This window comes from Cheilinus undulatus, linkage group 14 (genome assembly GCF_018320785.1).
Source record: "Cheilinus undulatus linkage group 14, ASM1832078v1, whole genome shotgun sequence".
Lineage (NCBI taxonomy): Eukaryota > Metazoa > Chordata > Actinopteri > Labriformes > Labridae > Cheilinus > Cheilinus undulatus.
In genome coordinates this window covers 13,669,624-13,691,270 of record NC_054878.1, presented here as the reverse complement: position 1 = coordinate 13,691,270, position 21,647 = coordinate 13,669,624, and the positions used below count along the sequence as shown (strand labels likewise).

The 21,647-nt window shown below is 41.6% G+C and overlaps 1 protein-coding gene across 2 annotated transcripts in view; it reads right to left on the bottom strand.

The window, feature by feature from the left end:
* ches1 (checkpoint suppressor 1) overlaps window positions 1-21,647 on the bottom strand; it is a 132,047-nt gene that overhangs the window by 18,399 nt on the left and 92,001 nt on the right. For both annotated transcript variants that reach the window (XM_041804457.1, XM_041804458.1), the window contains exon 4: window positions 9,408-9,466. In XM_041804457.1, coding sequence (XP_041660391.1) covers window positions 9,408-9,466 — 59 coding nt within the window. The remainder of the gene's footprint in view (window positions 1-9,407; window positions 9,467-21,647) is intronic.

Here is a 21,647-nt window from a genome sequence, read left to right as displayed (position 1 = left end):
ACATTTTGGCATTTCATGAAGATATTAGCTCATTTTGAATTTGATGGCAGCAACGAATTTCAAAAAAGTAGGGACAGGGCCATGTTTACCATTGTGTAGCATCCCGTCTTCTTTTAACAGCAGACTGTAAACATCTGGGAAGTGAGGAGACCATCTGGGAATTTGGGAGAGGAATGTTGTTCCATTCTTGTTTGACGTAGGATTCTAGCTGCTAAACAGTCCTTCTTAATCTTTTCTGGGTATTTGATTTTATGATGCTCCAAATGTTTTCTATTGGTGAAAGGTCTGGACGGCAGGCAGGCCATTTCAGCATCCTGACCCTTCTATTGTAAAGCCAGTCTGTTGTGACGGATGATGTATGTGGTTTAGCATTGTCTTGCTTAAACATGCAAGGTCTTCCCTCATAGAGACGTTGTCTGGATGGAAGTGCGTTTGGCTTTAAAACCTCTATACACTTTTCGGCATTGAAAGTGCCTTTCCAGATGTGTAAGCTGCCCACACCAGGCATTAATGCAAACCAATACCGTAGAGATGCAGGCTCTTGAACTGTGCTCTGAATGGTCCCTCTTCTCTTTAGTCCAAAGGGGCACCGCATCCTTGGTTTCCAAAAAGAATCTTAAATGTTGATTTTTCTGACCACAGAACAGTTTTCCATTTTGCCTCAGTCCACTGTAGATGGCGGCGTTTCTGGATATTGTTCAAATATTGCTCCTTCTTTGCATGATACAGATTTAACAGCCAACCTTGTTAACAGACAATCATTTCTAGAAGTGTTCTAGAACCCACGCACTGATTTCCAGTAAAGAATAGTGACGTTTTTACTGCAGTGCTGTCCCAATGTTTTTGGAATTAAGGATGTACTTTTAATTACAGTTGGAAATTGACTGATAAGTTTAACTTACAGCCTTGTGAGCAATCATTATGACAATATAACTAAATTGCAGTGGGCCATGCGGTGATTCAATCTAGAGTACGATTAATTGCTTTACTATAAGCAAGGAAAAAAGAGAGGAGGCAGCAGCGCTTCCAAGGCCTATCCTCACTCTCTGAGATTGAGCAATACATTTTACAAGCTCAAAGCAGTAAAAAAGGATTGGTTGCAGAAAGCAGAACGTGCTGGAGAGAAAAATGTAAATAAAGAAAAGAAGAGGTGTCTGACGGAATCTCAGCCTTTTTCCTGGAGAGAAAATATCCTCTAGTCTGCCTTTTTTCCTCTGTCTGCTCAGCTGCTCTGCCTTTTCTGTCTGCTTCCTACGTCTTCGCCAGCCCGCCTGCCTGTTTTCCAGGGCAGAGCGGAGCCTTCAGCCTCCCTCCCCTCTCCTCTCCTCTGCTCTCATGTGCCGTACACACACTCCTCTGCTCTCCTGTTAAATGAGTTCCACATGGCCCTGCAGGCTGCACTCTCTGCACGGCTGGCAGACAGGCACCGAGTACACACAGGCAGTCCAAAGGTCCAAAGGTCAAGCCCGGCAGACCTTGGGAAGGCAACCGTTTGAAAGTGGCCTCTCGCTCAGTCAAAACACCCCCCTCCTCACACTCAGACAAACGCACACTCCTGGTTATGTGCCGTCTTGGCTGCCGTGTGTTGAACTGAGAACAGAGTCTGAGGGGAGGATGCATACTAATGTTGTCTGGCTGGGTTGCTGGTGGGCTGAGTACGCTGGCAGTTTAACTCAATGGCTAATCGGCTTGTCTATCTGACACTCCAGCTGAGCGTCTAAGTGGCTGGCTGACTGACGTGCTATGACTTACCGGGAGGGGGGGACAAAATAACAGCAACACTTAATTACTGTAACTTAATAAGCCGTTTAAACAGAGCGACACACTCGGGTCACATCAGGCATAAGGTTAACTAGAAGATCAACACCGCTTCAACATCCCCGCTGCTTTAATTCAGTCTCTTACTATCCACTTTTTTCTGTTAATGCCTGAAGTTTGAAAAATCTTAAGTCTGTTTGTCCACATAACCCAGAAAATCCAATCTGAATCTCATACATGTAAAATGTCATTTTACATGTGTGAAAAGTGACTATAAAACATCATGAAGGGAGCTTTACCAACTAAAAGAAGTTAACCAACTACTTTTTCCTTTGACTGTTCAAGATCTCAGAGGTAACTGGGTACTTTTCAAAGTAAAATATCAGAAACAGTGTAAAAAGAGGGCAGCTTTTCATTGCAAAATTAAGGTCTTTGTTTTTAAATTAACTTATCTGTAGGCTAAGTAAATCTATTCAAGTGCTAAAGTTAAATAAGAGTGAGATAATTGTCCTAACTACAATTTAGAACTTCTACATTTCCATCTTAACTGGGCTACAGTTGTTTGAATCAGCAAAAATAAGTGCTGTCAAATTATTAAAATTCAAACTCCTATTAATCTCATAATTTCAGTTGTTGTTCACACAAAATCTCCCCTTCTTGTTGCATCCTTAATTTCCACTTTTGCTATTTTATCCTTTGATTTTAGATTGTTATACTGCAAAAAATGAACTGTTAGTTCATGCAGGATACAGTAGTCATACGCCCATCTGTGATCAGCTGATGGCCAGTTGATCCCGATTATGGCTTCCCAACTCCCACAGCCAATCACAGCCCTTTTGTTCAACATAGGATGATGTACTTCTCTCTAATCCCTGCTTGCATTAATGCTGATGCACCACACTGCTGCTGGAAAAGCTTCACCTCCACCCCAGCCACCTCCTTCATAGCATAAAGCTTGTTGCACCCTCATATTCAGATTTGGGCTTCTATGGATTAAATGCTCTGAATGATTTTATTGTATTTGTTATGCATCGTCACCCTAGATGGAGGTTTCTAGCCATGTGTTCCCTGGAAAGTCAAAGCATACTACCTGACTAACTCAGGGAGCATCTTTTAAGCAGAGCCTTCTCTGCCAAGTAAAACTATACATCCAGTTTGCAATAAAATCATAAAATATGTGACAAGAGTGTCCCTGAATTTACTAGGAAAATGAACACCCTGTTTGGATACATACTATGTTTCATGCACCTGAGAAGTTTGATGTCAGAGATTTAAGTAGCATAAAACCTGAGTTAACTGTGTTCCAGTTAATATGAGTTGGTAGCTTGTGTTACTGAGGTTTCTCCCAGTTATTGAGAGAGTAATTTTCAGGTCAGGGGTCATTCTGTGTGACGTACTCTACAGACGTCTCTGAATTTCCAAGTTCTGAGATCAACAGGAGTGCACTAACAGACCTGCTTTAATTTTGAAAGAAAATAAGGAACTTTGGTTAGATCAAAGATTATAACATGAACTTAAATACAGAAAAAAAGCTCATGATGTATTGGAAAGGAAATAAGAGACCAGCAAAAGGTAAATGTTTGATATTGCAAGGTGCAGATGGCTCTTGACTTGTCCTCTGGGCTGTCTGCAAGTTTTAAACTGAAATGAGACATTAAGGTGAAGTGGTGGACTTCAACCAGCTATGATGCAGCAGCTTAACCAGAGTGCAATGAAATCACAATGAACAATGCATCCATAGACAGCCATAGTAAAATATTACAATCAAACTAAAAAAATTCAAGTCATTCAATCACTCTGCACACATCAACTTTTAAATCTATGTTTTGATTAAACAAAAACATTTGCAAAGACTTACAGCACTTGTGTTTTTGATAGCATGTATTGAGTGTTATACTGATGGAGATAAAAAAATTGTTTTGTAAAGACCGAGGGGCAAACTCTGGTCCTAAAAAATGAAGCCAATGCGGAAGTGCAAAAAAATTGCAATACCGCAAGTGTCCACTTGAGGCTGGCTGCAGGAACACTGGAAGTCCCGTCTGGACACATATAAAACTGGCGGTTTTGACACTAGAAACAAACCGGTTTACAGCCTGGTTCAAAACACCAAACGTGTCTCATTAGCTAGTGTCTTATTGTGCTCCCACTGTACGGGGGGTGAATTTTTTTGTGACACGATCGTTTGGATTATATTTAGGATGAAAGCTGATTGGCGCGTCTCATTTGATTGACAGATAGCTCGGCAGGCAGAGGCTCCGTTTCTGTCTACCGGAATGCTGGCTAGCAGGCTGACAGGAAGTCGCGCTTAGTGGGCGGGCTGTTAGGTTGGTCCAAAGTTCGGTTGAGACCGCATTTCCATAATGGAAGCCTCCACGGATTGGCTTCAAGAGCCATTTGAGTCCGCCTATTGTAAGAAGACAACAGACGTTACACAGGGTTTGTCCAATTCTTTCTACAGTCTATGGTAAAGACCCAGTTATGCATTTCAAAATCCCAAAATATCGCTAACAAGTTAGCTTTGCAATACTGCTATCAAGTCTCGCGGGTTCTCTGATGAAGTGCCAATTTTTATCCTTAAACAAAAACATACTAACCTGGCATGCCAGATGGATTCACCGTCTGGAGAACCACTCATAGACAGCGTTTGGGAAAGGGCAAAGCCTTTGGAAAAAAAAAAAAACTCACAGGGTGACTGGATGATTGTACTGTTTGTCACATTTTTACAGGCCAATCAGAGCAACAAAACATGCGGACATAGCCGCTACCAAGCTGCGCCCCTACTGAAGGAGTAAACTCCATATAGAACTGCATAATGCAAACCATGGTGACTGTTGACATGTAAGTACACAACTTTTGTCGTTTTTGAAAAGAAAACAACTAACTGCTGTTCTTTGTTCTTTTAACAAAGAAATTTCGTCAAGCCTGTCGTTATCCACAATAATGTCTTCTACCATATCTGCACCGGCTTCTTGTTGCTGCTTGCTTATGTCAAAACTCCGCCGCCCCCAAAAGCACTGCCCCTCGACGCTGATTGGTCCTGTCACTTCCTGACCGGGCCCAGATGGTTCAGATGGGAGCTTTGCAAGATGGATTCACCAGTGAGAAACACAGAAACAGGTGTATCCATCTGCTTTGCCAGGTTAAAAACATATATCAGTTCTTGCAAAGGGGATCATAAAACTCAAAGCATACCACCGTTGTTTATCGAATTAAACAACAATGCAGGCTGGAAAGTAGCATGCACTGGCTTTAGCTGCTACAGGACAGTTATCCCCCTCATCAGCTGGGATTGGCGTTGAAAGCTCTGTGCTCCAAAGCAAGTTAGTTGCTAACTTGTTTAGCTGCTAGTTTAAAATAATAATCCAGGGTGGGAATTTGTGTTAAAATTGGAAAAACCAAAGGTAGTTGGTTTACTTAATCAGCTGAAAGATGATGATAATATGATGTGTTTAAGGTCAGCTCAGTAAACTGACTTTTAGAAGAATGTAAATAAAATATCATGATGTGTTCAAAAGTCACATCAGGAATACTAGAATTCAATTGTTGATGTGAAGCCTCTCTAAATACAGTTGTTAGGACATTTTTCCAGAAATGTAAACTATTACATTTATGACAATGCGTACTGAATACAACAGAATAGTTCAAAAGGAATTAATCCATAGTTGCATGGATTCTGATCATGAAGATGCAATATTTAAATACACCATTGCTTTGAGAGGAAAAGCTATGATTGGTGGTGGAGCTGGGAGGCGATAATAGGGATCAGCTGGCTGTCAGCTGATCATAGCTGGACTACTATGTCTTGCATGAATGCTGAGCTGCATGGAATAATTGTGGGTATTATTAATCACATTGAAATGTATGTAAAAGATTAAAAAGTCCAAAGTTCCCTGAGAAAAGAATCAGAGTTTTAATATTAAAGTAGAAAAGTATAATGCGCGTACATCAAGATTGTATTTTTGCCTGCTTCCCTTTTGTATCAGCTCAAGCTAGAGACTATGAATTATTGATCTGTCTGTAGTTGGAGTGAATCAAAACTAGCAGAAAACAAAAAAAGACCGGCCATAAGTCACAAGTATATTGTTCTGGTAGTGTTAAAAGGTAATTAATTCTCATTTCAAAAGACAATCCTTCAAAGTGGTTGTGATATGCTTCTGATACGCTGCAATTACACATTTACCAGCTGGTCAATTTTCCTATTATCTTGAAAGCGGCCCCTGCTACCAGCTGAGAGGTAAATAAAGCCTCAGTGCAGGTTTCTAAATTACTATATCCAAAATTAGTTTAAAAAAATGATATCAGTTGACCTTAGCACTTAAATAAAATAGAAACACTTAGACCGAGCAGATCCCCCATAATTTCCAGCTATTAAGTGATGAACTTTGGGGCAGTGGGTTGGATTAAGGACACAGCTGCCAGGCATTGTCCTTGTGTTGATCCTGAGCTGGTGCCGGGCCACAGGGAGCGGCAGATTTCAGCCCACATCAGCTCAGAGCGGAGCAGCTCTGAAAGCTCTGGGAATGGGAGATGGAAGTAATAACGGAGGGCACTAACAGCCCCAAACTCGCTCTCTCTGGCAGTCCAATCCCTCTTTCTCTTTTCCCCGTCTTTGCCTCTGGCTGTCTGTCACAACTTTTCCCTTTTTTTCCCCTCTCCATGTCATGCCTGACCATTGGGCACTCTTTCTCCTTTCAGAAACACATTACACATTTAGAAAGTTTCCTTTCCTTGTGTCTCCCTGTCACATGTGCACTCCAAGTCAGCTCTTCTGGCTGTCTGCCTTAATTCACATACACTGGGAATATTTTACCCTGGTGTCATATGGGAGGTTTAGATGTTATAATATTGTTGCTGTATTCCAGGCTGCACGTAAAGTAGTTCAGGGCATATAATAATTCAAATAATTTCAAACCTTCTCTATCTATTAATGAGAAACTGAAGACAACTGATTTGGAGGGACATGCATATTGTATCTTAATGCAAAATGCCAACATTTCATTAACAGCCATACCAGTTAGAGTCAGCTTTACATTGGTTTAGGAGACCAAATATTTCAATTTGGTCCAGATCATTTCCAAGCTTCCAAGTCACAATAAATAGTCATAAAAGACTGAAATGTCACTGTTGACAGTCTCTGTCTAGGGTTGAACCAATTTAAATACCAAAACAATTCACTGTTGCAACACTGATTCTTGTAAATCAATATCATTGCCAAGGCTCTTGCTGTTTTAGCCAACAGAAAAATATCAGTTATTCACCACAAGCCGAGTTCAGTGTTGATTTGCCAATCAATCTTAGCATTCAGCTGTTGCTTAGCTTATCATACTGACAGGGCCAGCTGTCTAATGTCAGGTAGGCTGGCTGTCACGCTGAAAAGGAAGTCAGCATTTTTCAAAGAGCTCTAGAAGTGGTACAGCTTCCCTCGAGAAGTACCACGCAATAATTATGCTGCAGTTTTCACAGTCTATTTTCTGTCGCCCATGGAGGACATGCCGACATGCCAAGCCATATTAAAACTGGCAAACACAAACAATGGATAAAGGCTGTAAGAAACTCTGCTGTGAACTACTTTAGTGAGGTAAACATCATTGTTTATCAACTTAATATGACAAAAATGTCCCATAACACAAATGCAGTCCATGGGGTTTGTGTTTAGCACCATTATAGAAGTACTTTATATAACAAAGTTGTGGTTGGTCTTGGTAGATGAAATGTACACCAATGAAAACCCCATTATTCCAATGTCTTCTGTAGGTTTATGATGACATTAGGGCATCCATATTTAGAGGTCTAAAGTTATGGTCACTCTACATTACATTATTGACTTACATCTTGAATTTCCCATGGGATTAATTAAGTATCTATCTATCGACTGTATCTGTTAGCTGGAAATTGAACCCTTAGCCAACCAATAGCTAGTTTTGTCCATATACACTATATGGACAAAAGTATTTGGCCACACCTGTTAATTATTGAATTCAGGTGTTTCAATCAGACCAGATGCCACAGGAGTGTAAAATAAAGCACCTAGCCATGCAGTCTTGATTTGCAAACATTTGAGATACAAATTCGTCGTTCTGAAGGTCTCAGTGACTTCAAGTGTGGTGCAGTGATGATGCCACCTCTGCAATTAGATGGTTTGGGAAATTTAATCCCTGATGGATATTCCACAGTCAACTGTAAGTGATATTATTAAGTGAACGTTACCTGCCTGATTGCATTGTGCCAACTGGGAAGTTTGATGCAGGAGGGATAATAGTATAGAGCTATTGTTCAGGGTTCAGGCTCGGCCCCTTATCTCCAGTGAAGGACAATCTTAATGCTTCAGCATATCAAGACACTGCTTCAAAGGCATGGTTTGACGTTTAAAAACTTGACTGGTCCACACAGAGGCTTGACCTCAACCAGATTGATGACTTTTGGGATAGCTGGAACAGAGATTGTAAGCCAGGCCTTCCTGTCCGACATCAGTGCCTGCCCTCATAAATGCTCTACAGAATAAATGGGCACAAATTTCCACAGTCCCTGTTGATGTAATGGTCAGGTGGCTGAATAATTTTGCCCACACAGTGTATGTACCTTACTTCAGCTTTATATCATTGCTAAATAAGAGCTTTCAGTCATTCCAAAGCTTTATCAAGTAGTTTGCTGGATGCCAATGTCTGCCAAAGTCGAACTTCAGCTGATGGGCTGTCAAACTTACAGTCTTGATCTTAAAAAAAAAAAAAAAAAAAAAACGGCCAGTAGCCTACCAGATTGCAATGCTTTTTTAGGGAACTGATCTCTCTAGAAAGACCAAAAGATAATGCTTTGTATGGCTTGCAGTTATAACTACAAAGGTAGGCTACTGTGACAGCAGTGAGGCCTTTGACTCTGAGCATGACGTCAGAGACCACAGAGTGAATCTGTCCGCCATCTATCCTTCTGCGTGTCTGTCTGGCCGCTCAGACACATCAGTCTCAGACAGTGTGCGTCTAGAGGGAGTCCAGGTTTTCAGACACTCTCTCCAGCCTCGGCTCCTTGACCATTACTACTCCATTATCAGCGGCGATGGAGGGCGCGCCGCAGACGCCTAATGTATCCATTTCCCCCTCCATTTAGGACTCGGCGGCCCAGCGAGCTCCCGGAGTGCTCCCTGATTGGGATTGAATGTCCATTTAAACTGCCGTCCAGCCACCAGGGAGGAGGTCGAGGAAAGGGGGGAGCAGAGGAAGTGGAGGAAAGGAGAGGGATAATGGGTGATACTTGGAAAAGGAGGTGTATAAGAGTTAAAGTGAGAAACTGCATGTTGTGTTGAATGAGGAGAGGGAGGCTAGGGGATTCCTCCCCAGCCATGGATTTGAGGCTGAGATTTTCTCTCTCCCTGGCTGTGTCTCCATCACTTCTTTTTTTCCTTCTTAAACTTTCAAATACGCCTCCGACGAAAAAGCATCCCTCCTCTGGAAGCGAGCCAAGTGTCAGAACTCGGTGCTCGGTATTCTCAAGGTGCGCTTCTAAAAAGAGGGATTTGGAATTGAGATGATTGGAGTTGGCACATTGGACGAGGGCGGAGGGAGAGGAAGAGGGTGAGACGGAAAGAAAGAGAGAGAAAGAAAAAGAAAGAAAGATCACACACATGCAGCATAACACTTGTGGAGGTGTAGTGGTACCTTGTAGGAGAACTCCTCCATTCTTCCTGAAGAGGGGACTCCCCGACCACAATGGAGGACTGAAAAGGAAAAAAAAAGAAGAGAAGACTGGTCAATCATTTGATCGTGTTGCAGCAGCCAACCAACCCAGCAGGCTTCATCACGAGGCAGATAGCAAGGCAGGAATTTGAGCCCATAAGCCGGCGCTTCTGATTATAGTGATTAGATTCCCGGGTGTCCCACTGTTGCCATTATTCCCTGTGATTACCTCGGAGAATTACAGCCTCGCCGCTGTAGTCCATGGGGGTAATTTCTCATGACAACCCCCCATCGCCGCCCGCCACTGGTCCATTCACACACACTTAAAAGGAAAAATCATCAGCGCACACACATTTAACACGCACTCCTGTCACGCTGAAATGTTTAAGACGGACTTGCGTACAGTGTGGCGCATTAAAACACTCAAGCCGCACACGCAGAGATGAACACACAAAGCCAGGGACTCAGTTTAGGTGATCATTGCACCACTAATGAGGGAGGTAATGACGGCATTTCTCACATAGACGGAGATATCTTCACTCATACGCACACACTGGAGGACAATAGAGACAGCGCTGCTGGTGAAGCCATAATTTTAAGGCAGAAGGAGAAGGATGGAGGGATGGGGAAAGAGGGGGAAAGAGAGGCTGTAAGAGCTTTTCCAGGTTGAGTGGTCTTTAGCTCCCCATTAGGCAACACGTCTGACTGCTCCTCTCTCTCTCTCTCTCTCTAAAGCTAGACAGGCTGCTCTTCTACACTGCCACTGTGTATGTGACAGCATGCATCCCTCTCATAACACAACATGCAAACAGGACAGAAAACACCTGGAGACGCTGTGAACTCTTGAGAGAGGCAGCCCACTCGTTCCCACTCATCAGGAGGGTTTTCTTTGTAATATGAGTCCTGTTTTATGTGCTGAGAGGATTTGGATGTCTGCACGTGTGATGTGGCTCTCACCTCAACAGATGCACGCTCACAAACACAAACACGTACTGTACGTCCGCACACAAAACAGTGATACACACGCAAAAAAAGGCAAAAGCAGCAAACGCAAATTTCAGCCCTGAGCCACCTGCTGTTGCCATGGAGAGTTGCCACATTGCGTTGCCACGGCGATAACATATTTTTCCTGCGCTAACAGCCTGTCTGTTTTCCCTACCACCCCCCTTCACCGCTCATCTCAGCCCCCCCATCTCTCCCCTACCCTGCTCTCTTCTTTTTTTCTTCCCTTTTCTTACTCTCTTCACTCTCTCCATCTTTCTCTTCCGTTCTTTCTCTCCTCTCTTTCCTTTCTCTCTCCATCCCTCTCTACATTTCATCTCCCTCTTTTGTCAGTCTCTTTTTCAAATTTCAAATGTCCAAAGCAGTTCAGAACAAACAATTAGTATATAAAATACAGTGCCTATAAAAAGTATATACCCTTTGGGTGTTCTACCATTTTACTGATATCACAAATCAATCATAGCCAATATAGTTAGGCTTTTTTGACTCATAAAATTTTACAAAAAAAACCTCTTTCATGTCCAAGTGAAAACAGATTTCTACAAAGCAATTTCAGTTAAGTAAAAATTTGTAAAGTAAAATAAATGACTGTAATAATATGCATCCCCTTTAAAGTGGCTGACCTAATTCAACAGATTTGCAGCCAATTGGTGCTAGTATTCTCACAATTCGTGAAATGGGGATCACGTGAGTGCAGTAAATGTGTCTCAGTTGATTTTAGTATAAAGAAGTCTGGAAGATCAGTATCCCTGGCTACCATTACACCATGAAGACAAAAGAACACTCCAAGCAACTCAGAGAAAAGGTTATTGAAAAGTACGTCAGGGGATTGATATAAAAAAAATCCAAGTCACTGAAGATCCTTCATCATCAAAAAATGGAAAGTATATGGCACATGTGTGAATCTTACTAGATCAGGCCATCCTCACAAACTGAGTGACCGTGCAAGAAGGAGACTGGTGAGAGAGGCCACCAAGACACCTATGACTACTCTGAAGGAGTTACAGCAGCTGAGATTGGAGAGACTCTGCATACAACTGTTGAAATTTATTTGGTCTGATGAGACCAAAATGGAGCTTTTGGGCCATCATTTAAGAGACTAAACACTGCACCTTACCACTGTGAAGCACGGTGGTGGCAGCATCATGCTGTGGGGTTGCTTTTTGGCAGCTGGACCTGGAAGGCTTGTAAAGGTACAGGATAAAACGAATGCGGCAAAATACAAGAAAATCCTGGAGCAATGTCTTGGTACTGAAGCTTTAAGATTGGACCTCACTGGAGATAAGGGGCCGAGCCCAGACCCTGAAAAACAGCCCCATACCATTATCCCTCCTCCACCAAACTTCACAGTTGGCACAGTGCCATCAGGCAGGTAACCTGACATCCACCAAACCTAGACTAACCCATCTGACTGCAAAACAGAGAAGTGTGATTGGTCACTCCACAGAACACATTTCCACTGCTCCACAGTCCAGGGTTGCTTGGAGTTGGACTTGGTGATGTGAAGCTTGCATGCAGCTGCTCAAAGGAAACCCATCCAATGAAGCTCCCACCTCACAGTTTTTGTGCTTACATTAATGCCAGTGGAAGTTCAGAATTCTTTAGCTATGGATTTAGCTGAGGATTGGCGACTTTTACAAACCATGCGCATTAGCAGTCATTGACCGAGCTCTTATGTGGACTTCCGTTTCATGGCTGAGTTGCTGTTGTTCCTAAGTGCTTCCACTTTCTAATAATATCAATTACAGTTGACTGTGAAATAACCGGAAGGGATGAAATTACTCAAAGCATCTTACAGCACAGGTGGCTTCCATCACAATAGAACACTTGAGGTCACTGAGCTCTTCTGAACATCCCATTAGGATCACAAATGTTTGCAGATGGTGACTGCATGGCTAGGTGCTTGAGTTTATACACCTGTGGTCTGATTGAAACACCTGAATTCAATGATTAACAGGTGTGGCCAAATACTTTTGTCCGTAAAAGGTATTTTGAGTTGTGACACAGAAGTCTCTTTTACCATCACTCTGTCCCTCTTATTCTCACATTTCAATCTTTCTCCCTGTCCCCACTGTTCCCTCTTTTTTTTTACTCATATAATCGGCCTCTCTCTTTCTCCTCTCTCTCCCTTCTTTCTCTCTCTTTTCCTTCTCATCTCTTATGATCTTCCTGTCTTTTTCCTCTTCCTCTCCCTCTCCCTGCCTCCTCTTTCCCTCCCAACAAATGGCTTCACAGCGCGACAGCACCTGCCTTATACTACGTGTGTTGCCATGGCGGCGTTCCCGTTGCCAAGGAGACCCTGTGCATTTAATGTAGTGGGCGAGGGGCTAAACTCGTGGCAGACGCTCGTTCTACATCCACAGCCCCCCACCCTCCTCCACCCAACATTTTACCTCAGCTCTTTTTCTCTAAAGGATGAGGAGGAGGAGGAGGAGGGAGGGTGAGAGAGAAAGAAAAAAGAGGGAGAGGGAGGGAGAGCTCCTCCCCAACCCCCTTGAGACACCCTTCTCTCCTTCCATCCATTCTCCCCCCTCCTCCTCCTCTTCCTCCTCTTCCTCCTCCTCCTCCTCTCATCCAGATGCTGATGGGGTGTGAAGGAATGCACCACGGAGCTGACCTCCTACCCAGCATGCTCTCTCTCCTTTACTCCCCTCCACACACACTTGAATATGTCTTACAATCACACCCATTTGTTAATGCTGTGTTCGATATGCATACAGATTTGGGTGAAGCGTTCCGTCCATATCCCTTTCTCATTTTGTCCACATTTCTGCACATTTTCTGAAAGCTTGCAGACAAAAAATTGCAATACCAACAGAAATCTTGGGGGCAGTTTAGAGCGGTGGAGCCAACAGTTTAAGCCAGACCAGCAAAGCACAACAAAGAAGGATACTTTGGAAAATGGTGCAACTTTCTGGGTAAAATAATCCTTGGATAACTACTCTTATCATAAACACAGTGACCAAAAAATCACAGTTTCCAAATTGTGTATCATATCCCAAGGTGCATGTTAAGATACACTGACATAAAGGAATACAACCTGAACTCATAAAAAAAACTAAAATCTAGATATTTATGAGCTTAATTGGACATGGATGAAAATCCGCTGGTCTGCTGAACGGTTCAGCAAGACTATATAGCATGTGTTACATCATCATCTTAGGTTTCACTCCTCTCCAAAATAGTGACATGCTTTGCTGGAAGGGACGTCTGAACGCTGACCATGTCCAACTAAGGAGCATGTCCTCTGACCATATAGACGTGTCTGCTCTAAAAATATGAAACGAGCGTTCTGAGTGTTTTGATGCTGTTATTACAGAAACCAAACTTGGAGAGCCTGATTTGCAGAGCGTCTCTGTCGGCCTGTTCAGGGCTTTAACGCTAGCTGTGAGCTGCAATGGATCAACTCAATTCGTCTTGAGCCCAGCGCTGCAGTGAGTCATATTGTGATGGCTCAAACTAGAATTTAAAGCTGTGTTCAAACTGATGAGTTACTTGTTTTGAATCCATGATGTTTCAAAGAAGCAGACTGTGGTTTCAAACAAGGTAGTGCTACTCAATTAAACTCATTGCTATTGTGATTACTGCTATCTTGATGTCAGGCTGTGCCATAACCGCATAAAAGCTGCAACTATTTTCATTTTAAGAAGAACGTGAACGAAAGAAGGGTTGCTCAATCATCACAAATAACCATTATTATATTTATTCTGATTGTTGATGAGATTACAATTATGTAACACAAGTACTCCTTGATTTTACAGCTGCATTGCATGCATTTATTGTGACTACATAAACAAAAGAATTACTTTCATGGCTAAAATATCACAACAAACAATGAATTATTTACTAAAAAGTAGGTATGCACCATATTGGAATTTTGCTCATACTGATATCGATACCAATATTTATATATGCTTTACATTACTAAAATTCCTGTCCTCTGAACACAATTTAAGGTTTGAGGATGAAAAAAGAAGCAAACTTCTTTTCTTAAAACACACTTTAAAGTTTAAAGAATGAGGATAAAAAAAGAAGAAGATCTCATCTTACATAGGTCTGTTGGTTCAGCCTAAAACTCCAATAATTTATACGTATATATGGCCAAACTTTACAGTCGATATATGCTGACATTCATGGCCAAAATATTGAATGTTAATATCGGCAGAAATTTTGATATCAGCCAATACCAATATTTTCCTTTTTTAGCTTATATCTGCCGATACTGATATCAGGCCGATAATATTGTGCATAAAAACATATCTCATTCAGGAACACTCTCATCACAGTTTACCATAGAAACCCCATATGCATAGATACATCAATGACAATACAATAAAATTTCAAAAGCAATGAATCCATAGTTGCATGAATCTGAATATAAAGGTGCAACAAGTCTTATGCTATAAAGGAGGAGGCTGGGGTGGAGGAAGTTAAGCTTTGCCAGCAGCAGCAGTGTGGTACACAAGCATTAAGCCAAGCAAGGATTAGTGAGAAGTACGTCGTATTTAAATACATCACTGTGTTGACAGAAAGATAACTGGGATCAGCTGATCTTGGCTGGGCGTATGACTGCATGAACTAACGTTAAGTTATGGATAAAACAATCACAATATGTGGCATTGTAATTGCTACCTTGTTTTCATGACTGTGGGAGGGCAAAACTGTGTTTGATATGGAAACCTGATTAATTGCCTAAATTGTAAAACTAAACAAGTTGAAAATACAATATTAGTTGAAACTGAATACCCCAATTTTTTAAGGAAATACATTACATACAATACAATACATACATAAATACATTTCTGAGTTATCATTATTTGTACATTTATGTTGGGTTAACTCGACTTTTTAAAGTTAAATTGCACTTTGAAAACTTCCCTATGCTTAAAAAAAACTGTATAAATCCAAATGAAATCAACATCCATCCATCCATTTTCTACACCACTTATGCCGTTTGGTGTCACGTGGAGTTGAAGCCATCCCGGCTGTCAGTGGGCAAAAGCCAGGTACACCCTAGACGTGGTCGCCTGTCAAATGCAGGCTGACATACAGAGACAAACAGGCCTTATCACACTCACACCTATGGGCAATTTAGAGTCATCAGTTAGCCTAGATGTTGGTTATTCACTGTATCTCTGTTATTTCTATCACATACTTTAATCTTAAACATTTATACCCCTCATGGTAGGCATCTGAAGTGACTACAGGTGACAGTACCTGAAAGGAGCACCCTAAACCAGTAGGTCTTCTTCTATGACTTTCAGTATACCACCCACTGTGTACTGTGGTTGCTCCCAACAGGTGGGACTTGTCTAACTGAGTCAGTAACTTCACTCATGGTGCAAATTGTCTAATGCCCAAAGGCATTCTGGGAAAACTCTGCAGATTAAGAGATGATTGTCAAATAAATTGAGTTCAGTGACAAAAGTAACTTGATTGAGTACTGTTAACTTTAAACTAAGACTGCGTTCTATTTCACAGAAAAAAAGAGCTGAGACAGCTGTTTTTGATTAAGTTAACACAACATTCACCTGTTTGATCTTAGAGTGCAGGACTCCTTTATACAAATGTCTGCAGAAGGGCCCTTAAGGTTTACAACAGTACCACTATTGCACTTTGTAGTGGTACCTTTATTCTCTAAAAAGGAAAAACTTATAACTTTTGGAAAATATTAAGTTATTTTGAAAGTAGTACTGTAGAAATGTAAGGTTTTGTACTTTTTTAAGCTATTTGATTGCTATTGCACATGTCCAAATGATGCAGCAAGGATCAACAAGGTCAGAGAAGCAGCTATAAACACCATAGCTCCGTACACTTGATGACACCTCGATCTTAGCAAAGTTAAATCAATATTAAACACAATACTTCCAACAGTTTTTCCACAATAAAACTCTAAAATTGTTTTTTAACTGCTTTTATTGTTAAAACCAGTACCCGTTTATGAGGTGTATTCAGTGGCAGCTGAATCACCTCAGCAGGAGAGAAATAAAACTTAAAACTACAGGCGCAGTTACAGAGATCTGAGCACACAGAGACACATAAGAATGAGTTAAGTTAGTCATCACAGACGAAGCAAGTAGCACCAAAGTCATCATAGCCTCTTAGCTTGTTAGCAGCTCATTAGGTAAGCTAGCACACTGCCATACTGTCTTCCAACCACAAAAAAGTTCAATTTTTAAAGTGAACTTGAAGCACATTCCAGACAAAATTATTACTGAGGGTAGGAGTTTCATCGGCATGTTGGATAATACAGACATTTCCTTAGGAGTGAATGGACTTTCATAACCATATGTAAGTGGAATCAAAAGGTAAATGACTAAAACATAACTGCACACACATGCAGGTAGAGTCACACACTGATAAAGAGGGGTCGGACTGGAGCGCTGTGAGTTATTACGGTCCATGAAAAATCAAGAGGTGTGAGCGACAAAGAGTAAAGGACAAAGCAGCATCGCCGCTCGTCCTCCCTCCCTCCTTCTCTCTCTCTCTGCCTCTCTCCCCATCTCTCCACTCAGCCACTTTCTCCTCTCCACCTATATCTCCAACCCCTTGCTTCATCTTCCACTTCCGAGTTGTGTGGAGCTGCTTGAGACAGTCCTTGACCTCCACATAATAGACATGCTGTGCAACCATTCTCAGTCATTACGCTTCATAACATAATATTCTTCAGAGTGAGTGCTCTTGAGAGAGATATTGTGTCGTATTGATTGGAGCCTCTGAACTCATAGATATGTATAAAGGACACGGTTAATACCTCGTCATATATTCCCAGTTAGATTTCTCATCTGAATTGATGTTTTTCTGATGAAAGTTATCTATAAAACTTCTAATCAGACGTTACAGCTCCTTTCAACAAATGCAATCACTGCAAAAGCGCAGATCTTTTCAAGTATATTTCTGATTTCTAGTCAAAACACCTCATTACGGTTAATATAAGCCACACTGATCTGACAAGTCTAGACAATAATCCTAGTTCAAAAGAAAAAATAGGGGCCTGAATTGCTTGTAATAAGTCAACATTTCTGTCAGTGCAGCAAGCATCTTACTTAAGTGTCTTTGAATCATCATCTACTTTATTTGGTAAATCTTCAGGTGTAATGTGATGAAAAGATGAGAAAAACAGACTTAATAGATTTCCGTTTGTGTTGCGCTCATATTACTGCTGAGTATTTTTTTCAGTGTAATGGCCCAGTGGTTGAAATGTAGCAGCAATGGAGCTGGAAATAAAGAGGGAGAAGTAAATTATAAAACAATATCCACTAACCAAATACAGTCAGTCAGGGAGGAAATATTTCAGCGCTAGTTTTAAATCTCAGTGTGCTCACTGTCCTTGTTTTTCTAAGAAGGAGAAATTTACTAAAAGTCGCACAAAGTTAGGGATCTCTTGAAGTGCTCTAATTTATTGGATTGTCTTCCAGTTAATTATGATGTTGATTTAAGGTTTGCTTAACCGATTTTGAAAATTTAAGAGCGACACTAAACATGACAACAACAAATAATGACAGATTTACCATAAAATTGTATGGTATAAGCTGGTTTATCTGCAGCTTATATACCAATGCAATTAATATACCAGTACAAAGTGCTGAGACTTGCATTGTTATTACCAAAGGTGTTACAACTGCCACTGTCACACGCTGCAGGAATGCCCATTCATTGTGCATTGCAAAAGACCGCTTTACTGCACAGAATGTGCTAGAAAACATAATGTTTCAGACCACACAGGCAGGGTTTGGACTTACTTTTTAACCGCTTTTCTCCCTTGTTGGGTGATAATTGCACATCAAGAGAAATGTGAAGTATACCGTTAGTGTTACCATCACCGGTTGGTGCTGGTTTAATTGGAAATTCTCCTTAGTTATGACCAGTGACAGGCAGAGGAAGGCAGTACAACTCTTGGGCTGTAAGTCCATCTCACAGCAATTGAAGGAGGTAAAGAGCTCAACTACCGTATTATAGCTAGTAGATGTGTAAACAGATGGTACTAAAAGAGTGACACACTTGCCCACAAACTGCACATTACGAACTTTGCTGGAAAACATCAAGCTGGAGATTTCAGTACAGCACACCACATACTAACATATTCATTCACCAACATCCAGCCTCCACTCTCAAAACTCAAATCTTCCATGGTCAAACACAACCTAAGTGAAAACAAGCTAACAGCTGCTAGCTGTTAGCTACCTGCTACATCCATTGTGGTAGCAATTTCAGTTAATCTCCTCTCCTTGTCATTTTGATCGTGGTTACAGTACATGTTGTATAAACACTCATGTTGTGGCCCAAATCAACAAGTTGGTGATCCATTTCTGACATCGATCCAACTTTATGCTTTGTGTTTTCTATGATGGCTGTGTTTGTTGTGCTTCCTCCTTTCGTCAGCTTGCTTTCTGGCTATCATTCCGTGGCACAAGACGGTCCACGGGGAGTGTGCTTGGCTGAAGTCAGTTTTCTCAAGATTGAGTTTCATCAATTCCCAACCACATTATCCAGGTGTGACAGTCCAACGTAAGATGTCTTACAGTGCCTTTGTTTGACAGCCCCATAATGAAGCGTTGCCACAATTTCACCATATCACCACGGCAGAGTGAAATTTGGTGTTCTTTTCTGTACCTTCAGTTTCTGGCAGCACCAGACAGCACAGCCCAACAGGAGCTCCATAAACACAGTCGGACATGCATTCACACATAGTGACACGCTCCCCTGCTGGCTCCACTGATCCTGTTTTCACCTCTGTTACCAACTCTGAAGGCTGGGAAAACACTAGACGACTTTAAGCCCAATTTTCGGCCAGACTTTACCACCAACAATAGTAGGAGTGTGACCTGAGTCGAGGCTTGTCTCAAACAATTATTTGCCAAAGTAACCCTCCAGTGTGTGGTGTCACAAAGATATTTTACTGCCTCTGAAAGTGCCAGAGCTTCTCCAACCAAGAATCATAGGAATCAAACATGTTTAATACCTTCAACAAAATTTGTGGTTTGCCTAATGACACGGAGACAAGTTGACAGCAAGAGTTGCGGATTGAACCCCCAACTTTTCATTGAAGAGCTGACCCAAAACTCCACTTTAAATCTTTACATGTCTAAAGTGAGATTTTGTGCCCTTCACTATGCTGCTAGATGTGTAAATTTCACTCTGATTTACTGTGATATAAGCCTCAAGGCTGGGCAAGCTTGTTTCTGTTCATCTCCATCCACAGTTGACCCGCTGTTCTGAGTATAAGGTCAAAATTATTTACCCTCAGTCCGCTGAACCCCAGGTTTCTGCCTTGTATTCAGAAATTTAACCAGCTGTCAAATATGAGAACTATTTTTTCTTCCTAGTGCTTTTTTTGAGGTTTAAAAACCCAAAATAGTATTTCATGAATTATTTAACACCTAAGATCAAAGCTGTAATTGTTATGCCATTATTTCAGATGGAGTTGAACAGAATCTTGTGAAATATCTTTGACTAATTCAGCCTAATTCGCTAAATATCTCTGAAGCCCTGGGATGTAAAGGCATTACTGTGTGCTGTACAAGTGGCTAACAGATGAAGCGGCTAAAAACCCATACAAGTGCTGCTCATGTTTTAGAACATTTGCTACAAATTGAGCATACAGTACATGCTGTGCCTGTACACTATGTCGCTGCTGGCCAATTTCTAAAGCACACCATAAATTCATAGATTGATTTTTTTACTTTCCAGGCAGCCGCTGGTTTCCATTAATCTACATATGACATAAAAAAGTCGACTACAGAGAGCTGAGAGAGGCTTATTATTCAATCCCAGGTAGCGGTTAGAATTCTTTTCATGTTTTGACAAAGTTGCAGTTGAAAGCGGTGACTTTTTGAAAGCTCTGCTTTTCAAGGATTCAAGGATGTTCAAGGATGCTCTTACATCCGAGGGTGTGAAAGATTTTTCCTTTTGAACAGACAAACCAGTAAATCTGAGGCTATAAATGTAAATGTTAACTTTTTGGTGTTTAAAGTTTTTCGTTCAGGAGCTCACTCTCTGCCTGTAATTGATTTTTAAGTCAGGTTAATCTACATGTTAAAACAGAGGCCTTTTTCATGCATACACTTCTGGAAATATCAGGACAATTTCAGGGCAGACTGCTCTAAAATCTTCATGAGTTGTCTGTTCTTTTATGCACATCACAGCAGGAGACTTTACCAATCAGATGGTAGAGATGGAGGGTCTCAGGAGATGGGACATGACTATAATCACAGTTTGTGCTGTTTTATCAATGCTATGTAGAACTGGACATTTTCAAAGTACCAATACACTATGGTAAGCATCATTCTTGCAAGCAAAAAAAAAAGAGTCAAGCCTGTAAAATGAGGAGTGATTACTATGTTTCATTGATGGGCATGAATTATAATTTAGTTGAGTATACAGTACGTTTCTTCCCTGTATAGAATCAGTCCTAGTTAAATGTATAAAACCAAGTTGTAGCAAAGGTAGACCTTAGTTGTTCTATGTGACTTCCTAAACACTTTTGTTGTAACTTTAATGTCTCTGAAACGGTCAGGTCAGGTATGCCAGTTTGGCGCTTTGCTCCATCAACCTTTGTCTGGACCAGCCCATCAGTCACCATACTGGGCACCCAGAACGTGGTGAGCTGGATTCAGCCTGGAAAAGCATGACAGGTGCCTGTAAAAGTGCAGCTCCAGTTGCTATATTAGTCATCTGACCCTTCGCATCCTCACTCTCCTGGGCGTGTCAGCATCAGACACATGGTCAGCCAATGGTAACCAAAGATGCGCTAAAGGGAAGTTGTAACAAAGGAGTCCAGTTGGTGCCTCTGGCCATCAGTCTACATAAAGGCCTCACTAAAGTATAGTAAGACCTGGAGGACTGAGGACCAAAAGACACAGATACTGGGATTGCTACACTGTCTTGCTCAGTGAACCCATCGACCCACCGTAAGTCCCAGTCAGCGGATCGATGGATTACGCTGTGAACTGCTCAACTTCCATGCTCTCAACATTTACAGATTTGATGGTAGCATCCAAGGCGTCCCCAAATGCCTGGATCTTTGTTTTCCGGTTATGGTAGTTGCTAATGCAGCTGAAAGGGGCTTGGCATCCCTTGCCTCCATCCCAACACCCAAACACCCTTAAACAACATCACACGCAAGCAACTTTGAATGAAAGATCCATGCAGCGTAGGTACTCCTGATGTCATTACTAGGTACTGATGTCATGGCTAGGGTTGGGTTTTTTCTGATACTGG